This window comes from Leuciscus leuciscus, assembly GCF_965113295.1.
Source record: "Leuciscus leuciscus genome assembly, chromosome: 14".
In the NCBI taxonomy this organism is placed as follows: Eukaryota; Metazoa; Chordata; class Actinopteri; order Cypriniformes; family Leuciscidae; genus Leuciscus; species Leuciscus leuciscus.
In genome coordinates, this window is record NC_138738.1 from 17,077,616 (window position 1) to 17,089,728 (window position 12,113).

The 12,113-nt window shown below is 35.8% G+C and overlaps 1 protein-coding gene across 1 annotated transcript in view; it reads right to left on the reverse strand.

Moving 5' to 3' along the window:
• The window catches only part of wwc3 (WWC family member 3), a 44,390-nt gene that overhangs the window by 17,203 nt on the left and 15,074 nt on the right, over positions 1-12,113 (reverse strand). Inside the window, exons 2-4 of the mRNA XM_082190104.1 lie at positions 3,735-3,844; positions 2,782-2,985; positions 1,463-1,539 (exon numbers count right to left, since the gene is read on the reverse strand). Of these exons, the coding sequence (XP_082046230.1) occupies positions 1,463-1,539; positions 2,782-2,985; positions 3,735-3,844 (391 nt within the window). The remainder of the gene's footprint in view (positions 1-1,462; positions 1,540-2,781; positions 2,986-3,734; positions 3,845-12,113) is intronic.

Genomic DNA, 12,113 nt, shown 5'->3' on the forward strand with positions numbered 1-12,113 from the left:
AAAAAATTACATTGTCATCGTATGAAAAAGAACTGTCTAAATGCCTGTCAAACTCCCCGCAAAAAAAAGCAAAAACAGCTCGTAAAAGTAGCCCATGTGCCGTTTTCTTTCCTATATACACTTCCATTCAGAAGTTTGGGGTCAGTACAATTTTATTTAAAGCAATTAATACGTAATAAGATGCATTAATTGATCAAAATCAACAGCAAAGACATTTATAATAATACAAAAGATGTTCTGTTCTTTGAACTTTCTATTCATCAAATATTTACAAAAATATTAAGCAGCACAACCGTTTTCATCTGTGATAATCATAAGGAATATGCAAAACTTTTACCCAACCATAGCAGTGGGTGTTTACTTCCAAATCTTGAATGCGGCACATTGATCAAAACGGAGTGTTTTAAAGAGAGGGTCAAAAACAGGATAAAAATTTGCCTATTAAATTATGATGTTTTTTAATGTCAAAATCTTGATAACATTATAAGTGGACCTCAGAGAACATTATAAAATAAATAAATAAATAAATAAAAGTTAAAAACAGTTTACAACTTTAATAATGATAAGAAATGTTTCTTAAATACCAAAATCAGAATATTAGAATGATTAGGATCATGTGACACTGAAGACTGGAGTAATGGCTGCTAAAAATTCAGCTTTGCATCACAGGAACAAATTATGTTTTCAAATATATTATATAAAATGTAATTTTAAAATGTATAAAAAAGAGAAAAGTCATTTTAAATTGTAATACATCTCACAATATAACAATTTTTATTTATCAAATAAACACAGACTTGATAAGCATAAGATAATTTTTTTCAAACAAATGATGCTACCCCCAAACTTCTGAACAGCAAGTTTCCTTCTAAAATAGACAACAGCTTTGAGTATGGAATAGAATAAAAAATTGTGTTAAATGAAAAGTCATTCATTGAAAATCTCCCCCTCTGTAAAATATCTAAAATATTATTTTTGCATTTGAACTGCTGTGCTATGTTCAGTTACGGCACATGCGATAATCGAACCTTAAGCGGCATTATAAATGAGAACTAGCTGCGTAAATAGTCTTCTCCATTTCTCCTAAATTTCAATGGGGAAAAAAAGCATGGTTTGGAACAAGACAAGACATGAGAGAATAATGACTTTTAAATTCTCATTTCTGGGTGAACTATTCCTTTAGTATGACAGATTTAGTCAAGATTTAGAGCAAGAGTTCATCATCCACAGATTTTCTGACACAATGACTCTTCCTGTAGAATAGCACTAATCTAGAGAGGCCCAACAAGCTCTAAGCCAGAGAAACACAGCAGTGAACCCAAACCTAGGCCTCTTCTTCCTAAAAGTCCACCTCCCCTCAACACACATATACAAACACACAATCAACACGGCACATGAGGGGCCCAGCACCTCCCCTTGGGCCTGACGTATGAGGCATTGTTCTCAGAGGATAATGACTTACCCGCTCACGCCTACAGGCGATTTCCGCTTTGATTTGGTCAGGGTCATATTTTGCATTTGAAGAGGAACCAGAGTGAGCTATAAGAGAGAAAGAGGAGTCAAAAAGTCACAATCACATTATGCTCATGTGTAGCCAATGATTGTTCCTTGTATTACATATATAAATGACACAATACAAAAGAATCTCAACTATTCAAATCTTAAGATAAGAAATGAAAACACCTGCATAAACGTACCATGACTGTACCATGTTTTATTAGATATATATTTGTTTTATTTGATGTACTTAGTACCATGTAAATACTTTGGTGCATGTCACCTAGTGCCATATAGTAAAGCGCCATGAAATTTCATGATATTCTGATATTAACGGTATCATTGGAATTTGTTTTTGTTGAAAAAGCTGGATATGTGCATAAAAGAGAAAAGTGAGGAAAACTGGTGGGGAAAGAAATACCATACAAACGTCTACAGGTGATTTCTGCTTTAATTTGGTCATGGTCATATTTTGCATTTGAAGAATTAAGATTCATAGAGTAATTAATATAATCAATTGATGAGCATACTTCAAATTTTTTAATAAAAAATATTTTTTATAGTATTTGGGGGGCATAAAGTAGACAGTGTTAGGGTGAAGTGATACAATTGTGCTTGTATCATAATGGGAAAAAAAGCCTCATTAAAAGAATAAAATTCTGGAAAAGAAAACCTTATTCAACAGTTTGGCAAAATCTTATATTATTTTTACTTAGAAAAAACACTGTTTACAAAACAGCTTCTTAAATCATCTTAACAATGTTAGTATACTATAATCTTAATAATCCTAAACCTAATAATAATCTTAATATGAGGATTAACATGAATCATATACCAATATAGCAATATAGCAATATATTATTAATAATAATGGTTATACCAATAATAATAATAATAATACATTTAATATTTTATAATATAAACGTTTGTTCGCCGAATGAAACAATGTCCATTTAATTGTAAGTGATGGATTTGAAAAAAAAAATGTAAAGAGATGTTTCAGCAACAGGAAGTAAGAGCAGAACTGATGAAGGGTGGCAGGAAAGGGAGGAGAAAGTGAAGGAAAAAGTAGGGGAGTGCTGGACTAGAGGAGGAAGGGAGGAGGCCATGAATGTACAAGTGAGGAAAGGAATAAGATTTCAGCCAATGAGTGACACTTAAGTAAGCCTGGAGTAAGAATGACTTCATTGAAACTTCACACAATATGACTAATAGGTTGGCGCAATTTTAGATGGCTGAATCAGCAGTGTGTGTGATGTGATTAAAGTGAGATGCGTGTCTCACAGCTGGTGATGGAACGGTTGTCATCCTGAGTGAGCTGGTTGAAGAGTTGCATCTCTTGCTGTGCCAGCTCGAGTCTTTGCTGTTTGATCTGATACATCTCTTTCTTGGCATTGAGAGCCTCCTGCGCCACCACCAGGTACTCCTTTAACATGCGCTCCTGCTCCTGACGCCATTGTGTGCGAGGGTTCTCTATCTGGGTCGTCTCTGGGGGAGAGAAACATCAAAACCAGTGTTAAAGCCATCATACAGGAGATATGTCATCCAAAAATGAGCATCTGATAACCATTAACAACAATAGCATTATTCTTGACGCCAAAGATAGTAACCCAATTCACGGACGGACGGACGGACGGACGGACGGAGATAACCAATTACGGCCTTGCCGTCATTAAATTTCATTCAGAGTTGTGCGACTGTCAATCACTGTTTGCGGATACCATAGAAATGAATGGGAAGTGCCGTAAACTGAAGTGTACCTGTCGAGCAATTGTCTGTTACTTTGCTTATAAAAAAAATTAAAATTCGGTGTAAACTTTAAATACATATAAATCTAAAACGTATGTTTAAGAGCAAACATGTTGAAGATTAGCCAATGGGCTGTCAATTCATTAAATAAGCCGCAGATAAGCCGTTTTCCCCACAAAAGCAGTTTATTCAGCGTAGTGAAGCCATTGATATCCACTAAAAAAGGGCCTCTGGTCTCCTTCCCTGTGTACCGTTAGACATATATACGTATACATCTATACATCTGTATATCTATATATACATAAAAACAAACCAACAAACAAACAAATAAATAAATACATTTTGCCTTCAGGTTTAGGTGATTTTTGTAATTATTAAATTAATCAGCATATTCAACTAATAGACAGCTCTAGTTTAACAGAAATGGCTAGATGAACCAGATGTGTTAAATATGACATTTAAAAGAAGAACTAAAGAGCTGAACTTACTATTGATGTGGTCGATGTAGTAGACGCCCACCTGCTGGTCATACACCACCTCCCAGCCCAGAGGAAGCTCATCCCCCACACAGTCGGCAAAGGTCAGAGGCTTGGTAATCCTACAGGAACAGAGACAGAATGCCAAAATTAACACAAGAGTCGAAAACACCAAGAAACTGCGCTGTACAGGACAACATATAAAACTCAACACAACAGAGTTGGAGTGTTATAACAGCATAGCTGCTTTCGCTATTTTTCACAACATTGCGTGATATGGCTCATGTATTTCTGGGTGTTTAAAAGCATGTGTAAAAAAATACAACTATTTCGTACAAAGACTCGCATTGGGATGAACAAAGCTGTGTGGAGATTTGAAGAATCTGGAACATTCCTTGAGATCTCTAATGAATGTGTGTTCAGTCAGTCAACAGCTACTGATCTCCTCACCCCAGGTCAAAAATGTGTGTAATATAGGCACTGCAGGAAGAGACAGCCCATAAACACATTCCACACAGCAGAAAGCAGGCCTGCCCCACAGCCCACAAACACAACCAGGACACTGGATACTCTGCACAAATCACTTTTCACACTTTTGATTAACCACATCAATGTAACGCTCTAAAACAATTCACATTCTTCAAATATCTCCTGCGAATTTTCAATGTTGAAAATATTGGCACTGAAAGTTTAGGCTGGATTCAGGATAAACTGACCCAGATTGGATGCGTTTATACAGGATGTATTCTTGTGCTCGAAAACAGCTGGACAGAGCACAACTGACTGGAATAGAACGCGGCGGTTATGTGACAGTTTTGAAAAGTTGACATGTTTTTAACTTCACAGAGTACCTTAAAAACGCAACATGCTTGAGAGTTGTGACGTAATGGCCAATGATGTCTGTCTGAATGTGAATGGTTGTATGGTGCTTTAATTAGAATCATTTTAAAGATGCAGATAATCAGATTTTTTTTTTTAAACGTACTGGTACATCGGTACCAAGTTGATAAAAAAAACAAAAACAATACCAGCCTTTCTGCAGTACAATACCAAGTATCAGGTCAATTTGGTACCTGCTGATAGGCAGCTGCTTTCGAATGTTCTGTGTGTGAAGAGTGTCGAAGTTTCTTTTTACTGCGTGTTTGCAGCAGTATTGAGCATTCTTGCCAATCACAGACATGTTTCTTGAGCGAGTGAACGCAATGGTTTTTCACATGCATTTAAGTTGGTCAGAATCCTCTCAATACGCAAGTTTGTTCAATGCGAGCTCTGCACGCTTGCAAATTGTTTCATTACAACCAACAAAGTTTCACTGCGCATTGGAGACCAATTTTTTTATATCAGGAGTTTTCACTCAGTCTGTGAGATTGTGCTGCTGCTGAAGAGAAGTGATATCAGCTTCTTTGATTATAAAGAGACCGCTCTTGGCTCAGTTTCTGTCTATAACTTTGCTCTCTTTCTATAACTCATCCATAATTTAAATAAAAGTTTTTTTCTTTTTCATGCTGCAAAGTTTTGGGAGTGATAACCATATTAAAATGTGTGACTGATTCTGAAATTGTGATGTCTGACATAGTGATAATAACCATAGCATAATTTTTTGTGATCAGAGACACATCAGATTTGTGTATTAATTCTTAGAGTGTGAAATAGCCCTGCTACTTGTTCTGTTACCACTAATATTTATTTTCCATTTTATTACTAACATTTCATTTGATCTTTTTAATAAAATGTTTGCTTAATTAAACAATATCTAAAGCCGACATGCATATTAATGTATTAATTAATATGAACTAATTTAATTTATTTTACATTTTTTCAAAATAAAAATTAAACTATTAAAATAAAATAGTTTTTGCTATGGTACTGAAAACAGTGAAATTCTATCTGTACTGACTACTAAAATTTTGGTTTCTTTATACTACTGTTTTTAACCTCTTAAATGAAAAATAAGGTATAAAAAATTAAAATAGTAATATTTAAAATGTAAAAAAAAACGAGAAAAAAAACTGGTCAATCTCTTTGTCAACTAAATCTATAGGTGTTCTTAAAGTTGTCACAGAGTTTAAAGGGATTTATAAAACACCATAGTATTACCATGATTAGCGGTTCAAAAAACATAGAACCATGGCACTCTTTTGTTGGTGAGGTAACGTGATCAAGTTGAGGTTAGTTGAGATGAATAATGTCATAGGTAATTAAACATTTCCTGGAGTGTTTTAACTTTCTTTTTGTGCTTTTAGAGTTTTTGCATCGGTTTTCAAAGAACTTAACTGCTTTTTTCTGTCACATTTTTTTCTTTTGTTGGTGGCATGTTGGGAAGAGCTTTAAAGTATGCACAGGAGGATTCCAGGTTCAAATCCCAGCCACTGTGCCCTTGAGCTAAACACTTAACCCCTGTTTGCCCTGAGGTGCGCAGTAGGACTGTCTGTGTGCTTTGACCCTTCTCTTCGTCTGTGTCAGATAACAGCAGGGTTATGAAAAGAATTCCTGGGAAGCTGTGGAACCTGCAAACAGTTAGCAAAATAAGCCCTTAATTCCAAAATTCTTACCAAAAAAAAAAAAAACCTACAAATTAATAAATGTCCGACTTCAATCAGATTTCAGTTGGAAATGTCTTGTGCATGGCTTATGATTTTCTTTCTGAATGTTCTGACAGTATTCGTTTCCCAAAGGAGCCCCACAGAAATGGCCTCAGTTACTAAAAATCAAGACACTTAATCAAGTATTGTGCTTCACTTTCAAAACATTTGGACGATTTTGAGATATATACAGGCTGGCCGTGTAGACTTGCATAAAATCTCAGTGTCTTCGCACGAGAAACATGAGAGGAGGGGACCGATGAGGAATGCTGAGATTCCATGAACCCTTGGAATTACCATCATTAACACATTTTTGACACACCATCATAATTAGTGACGTTAATCGCTTAATTCCCCTTTTAAAGCAGTTTTAGCGCATAACTCTTTGGCATCCTATGGATATGCCTTGCAAACTGGACAAAAGTATTCAAATAAACAAACAAACTAATAAATAAAAACATTTATATTACACGTGATTTTCTGGATTTCACTGCAAGAAAAAAAACATGAATGGCAAGTTGACAATGGTTGAGACATGCACTACACAAGAATGATCTATTTTAATGTGAAAATGTGTTCAGCATTCAACACGGAGAGGTGGAATTCCTTAGCAATGGCCTCAAAATCCCAATGATGTCAAAATAGTGATGCAATCCCTGTATTTTTCAATGCAATCTTTAGACCAACAAGAGACGTGGAAAGACGTGAGTTTTATGTTATTTGCAATTTTATCCTCTATCACAAACTTTCTGGGATGCTCCAAAAACAGTGTGAGATTACAAGATGGCCAAATATGTCCACATGAATATGCTCTCAGCATGTTAATTAAAACATTAAAATGAAGAAAGAAAATAAAGAAAGAAATTAAAATATTAAAATATCATAAAAAAATTAATTTAATATAATATGTGGTTATACTAGACTAGTCTGCCGACAACTTCTGTACCCCTCTACACATGGTTTCATGGAACACATTCCATTCAGCCACATTGAGTCTCTTTAAAACCATGTTTTTCTTTCCCGAATGCCTCTCAGAGTTCAGTATATATACAAATGTTTTAAATGTTGTATATATAAAAAAATATATAATAAAAAAATGATTCAGTCACTTAAATATTCTTGTTAAAATTAAGCATAACAATGAGCTTTACTGGAACTCCTTGACAATTCAAAAGTATGGGAAGGAGAGTGAAAAAAAGACGTTACAGAAGCTGAAGCACATTCGTCAATGTCTTAAAATAACACATAGACAAAGGGCTGTTTGATCATAATGGTTCCAACACAAGCCAATACAAATATATAACTAAGATACAAGAGAAAACACATGCACTGTGGCAATCATATCATCAAATTACAAAACTCTCTTTATTCTCCAATCAAATCCTTACTGTAACAACTATGTCAATCCTGGAATAAAGCCCAGAAAGCAGTGTTGTTATCTCAGTGCTTTGAAAGAGAGAGATGAATGGGTTTGTTAGCAGGGTTATAAAGTATTGTTTGAGAGGACTTGAAATTCACTGAACCCTGTTCATTAAGATACATCTCTGCTTGTTAATCTGTTAAAGGAACACTCCACCGTTTTTTTAAATAGGGCTTTATTCACCTTCTTTCCCACATTTAGATAGGTGGGCAAATGCATTTTTGTCTCAGTGCATGCATTGTTTTAGTTTGACAGGGTCGGCGTGAGCTTAGCTTAGCATAATGAATGGAATCCTTTGTTGCCAGCTAGCATGTCCTGAATAAAAGTGATATATATAAAAAAAAAAAACTACCTAATTACTTCTTGTGGTCTGCGTATTCACAACAAGTACAAATAGCGATGCAGATTAACACTAGGCGATTTCCTAGGCAGATATTGACTTATATATTAAGGACTATATTAGGGGGAAGCACAGGCGAAGCACTGCTACTTGGGCGTGATATCTCTGCGCCCAAGTAGCAGTGCTTCGCCTGTGCTTCCCCCTAATATAGTCCCAAGTCAATATCTGCCTAGGAAATCGCCTAGTGTTAATCTGCATCGCTATTTGTACTCGTTGTGAATACGCAGGCCACAAGAAGTAATTAGGTGGGGTTTTTACATTTTTTATATAACTTTTACTCAGGACATGCTAGCTGGCAACAAAGGATTCCATTCATTATGCTAAGCTAAGCTAGCGCCAACCCTGTCAAACTAAAACAATGCATGCACTGAGACAAAAATGCATTTGCCCACCTATCTAAATGTGGGAAAGAAGGTGAATAAGCCCTATTTCAAAAAACGGTGGAGTGTTCCTTTAAGATAAACAGTGTTTGTTAAGACCCACCATTTGACATGATTCTTAAGCTTAATTAAGATGAAGAGTTTGTTTTTTACAGCACTAGCAGCTCAAATCAGGATATGTAATTTTCTTTAAAAATTGATAATTGGTTTCACCAGCGCAAAACACAATGTTGTGTGTTTTATGTGGTTGCAAGGGTGCACATTGCTAGGTTTCTTATGGCCCAAGTCAAAAATCAAAAAACTCACCCCCAAGTCTCTGCGACACTTTACACCATGCATTTTAAGGTGATCAGATCATGATTAGATCACATGACCACATTAACTCTTTCCCCACCAACGTATTTTAAAAAAGATTCCAGAGCACCAGCATTTTTGATCATTTTCACAAAAATGTCATGGCCCCCAGAATATTTTGTATGAATATCTGAACATACAAAATATCAAAAGAAAGAATAGAGCCTCTGCTTAAAAAAACAACAACATTTATTGTTTTTTTCATGCATTATTTTATCACCACTTGAATGTGGGTAAGTTTCATTTAAAAAAGCAACATTTTGAACAAAAAGCTGAGAAAAAGCACTTTTTTTTAAGACTATGTCCAGATCAGATTTAGAATAATAATCAAAACATAAATGGAGTAGATCGAGTCCATCAACACCCCCAAAGTTTTCACAGTCCTATACCTCATCCTGGGTCGACATTTCATTTGGTAACGTAAGACAGTTTTGATTTATATGCTGTTTAATGTTTGATGATCGCGTTATTTTACATGTACGTAAGCAATGCTTCTATAGCATGTTTCTGCTTTTTCTTCTGCTGTGTTTTGATCCAGAGATTGTGTACACTTTCAGAAGATGCATAAAAGTGCCCCCTACCATATAACATAGATTGCCAGAAAATTCCATCAATGGTGGAAAAGCGCTGTATCATAAATGACAGAAAATTCTGTTGATGGTGGGGAAAGAGTTAAAAGCTAAGTGTAAATGCACCCAAGATTTATTGTGATCGCATTACTGTCACTGAAGCCACATTTCCAAGTGGTCTGGGACAAACTATATGTGATGAAGGTTTAAATGCAATATATTAGTTCAATTATTTTACTAGATTACACTTACACAGAGCACTTAAAAAAATGTTCTCCCCTTTTCTTCACTTCTAATGCCCATTAACATTCTTAATGTCAATCCTACTGAAGGGCTCATAAAAAAGCCATGCAAGAAATGGCAGAAAGCATTTTGAATTATCCGACAATGTTTCAAAACTTGGTAAATGATGGAAATGTTTTAGTTAACCTCTTATGTAATGTGTAAGTGTCTAAAATGATGCAGATCCAATCCGGATAAAAAACAAAAAAACTAAATGCATGTTAATGCCAGGTGTAAAGGGGGACTAGAATAGTCTATTCTCTGGATATGACTCAATTCCCGCATTAAGTCTAGCAAGTAAAAATCATGAAACAAATCACATAGATTTGAAATCTGGGATAGTAGTAGTCCTGCACTGCACTATGATGAGACTCAAAACATCAAAAGCGACAAGCTTGTGTCATGTAGTGTGCACTTGGCCTTAGAGGTCAACAAACAAAGGCTTGTTTATAGTCATCTCTGAACATGAACTTGGATGGGAAAAGTATTTTAACATCAGACAATATTACACACATCACAGTTTGTAAGGAATGAGTAACAGAATGAACAACAAAGAAAAAGTTTGTCTGAACAAATGCGGGGTCATATAATGGTACATGCACTTTTACAAGTTGATTGTACTGAAATGTGTGTTGGCAGTGCCTGTACACAACCATCATATAATGATAAAAATCCATCCAGTGGTCTTTTTTTAATCTCCTTATATGTTTTCAAATCAAGCCGCCTGACCGTGTGACGTCACACGGTTGGACGCCCCTCCCACGATTGTTAATTGACAGCAGCGTTTCAACACAGACCCGCCCTGAGCAAGCTGTCATCATAGTCCGCCATTGTTGATACGATGGAGCAGAATAGCGTCTAAGCGATTGTGATGTTCTGTTCTTGGGTGTAATAACGAACACAGCAGTCATTTTGATGTTCCTATATCCGAACCGGAGTTTTGTTTTCGAAGGGAATATTCCCCACGATCAACGTCAATGCTTTCATGTTTGCGCGAATCATTTCTCACCAGACTGCTTTATAAACGAGGGTCAGTATAAAGCTGGTTTTTCTAAGAAGCTGCTCCTGAAAAAAGGATCGGTACCAACTATTCCTTCTGCACCTTTATATTTTATTAACCTTTAAATTAATCTTTGCAAATCGCTTGCACGCTTCACAGTGAATGCGGCTAAGGTTTACACTCAGGGTACATTACGGCATGTTTTCTATGTACAGCGTTCTCAATATAATTCATAATCCCAAGTTTATAATGAACAACACGTTATGGTTGTTGTGTTATTACAAACTGTGTACGCACAGAACAGAGGGGCGGGGTGGGCAAAGCTCATTATCATTTAAAGACACATGCACTTAAATGGCGTGCTGAAAACAGAGCTGTTTTTGACCAGGTAAAATTAGTGTTTTCTTACAATACTAATGACAATTTTTAATTAAAGTGTATTACAACCTTTTCATTTAGACCCTAAAGAATCATAATAACTTGTACAAAAATGGCATTATATGACCCCTAAAGAATCATAATAACTTGTACAAAAATGGCATTATATGACCCCTTTAAAGGTAAGTTCACCTACTTTTAGCCAGCTTTGTATTGTTACAATGTCAGTATGTAAATTAACAATGTATACTTTTTCTCTGTTACCTGCACCAAGATATCAGTTCAATCTGCAGTTTTAAAGGGGCCTTTTTATGCTAAATTCACTTCTACATGGTGTTTGAGCATGAATGTGTGTTGGCAGTGTGTGTATAAGACCACCCTATAATGATAAAAAAAATTCACCCACTCTTTTTTTATCCCCATCAATCGTTAGCACTGTTTCAGAACAAGCCGTCCGCAGATTCTACCTTTTGTGACGCCAAAAAATGCCTAGGTCCTGCCCACGGACTTTAGCGTAGACCCCGCCCTGAGTGAGTTGGACCCTGTCCGCGACAAGAATGTCTCGTAAGCGATTGAGGAGTTTTGTTGTTGGATGTAAGAGTGAACATAACAGTCTTCATGTACTTCATGAAGAAGCAGTGTATTCGTTTTATTTTTGAAGGGAATGAGCCCCTATATACCTAAATCAGTTTTTTTCTGAGCAAATAATTTTACACCAGACTGCTTTGTGAATGGGGATCAATACAAAAGGACAATACAAAACACAGGTTTTGCTAAAAAGTTGTTTCTCAAGGATGGATCACTACCAACTGTTTGTGATCCAACTTATAGTCTCCGGAGCAATGCTGGTCACAATACTGGTATTGAAGGGAGAGCACACAATTTATTAACACAGTTCATTTTACGGATATAAAGTTGACCAGTTTATTAAGCACCCCCCGAAAAGGCATAAGGCATACATTTGTTTACTGTTGTTTTTTTTGTGTAATTCGCAGTGCATGTTGATATTGTAAGGGAGAGAGAGAC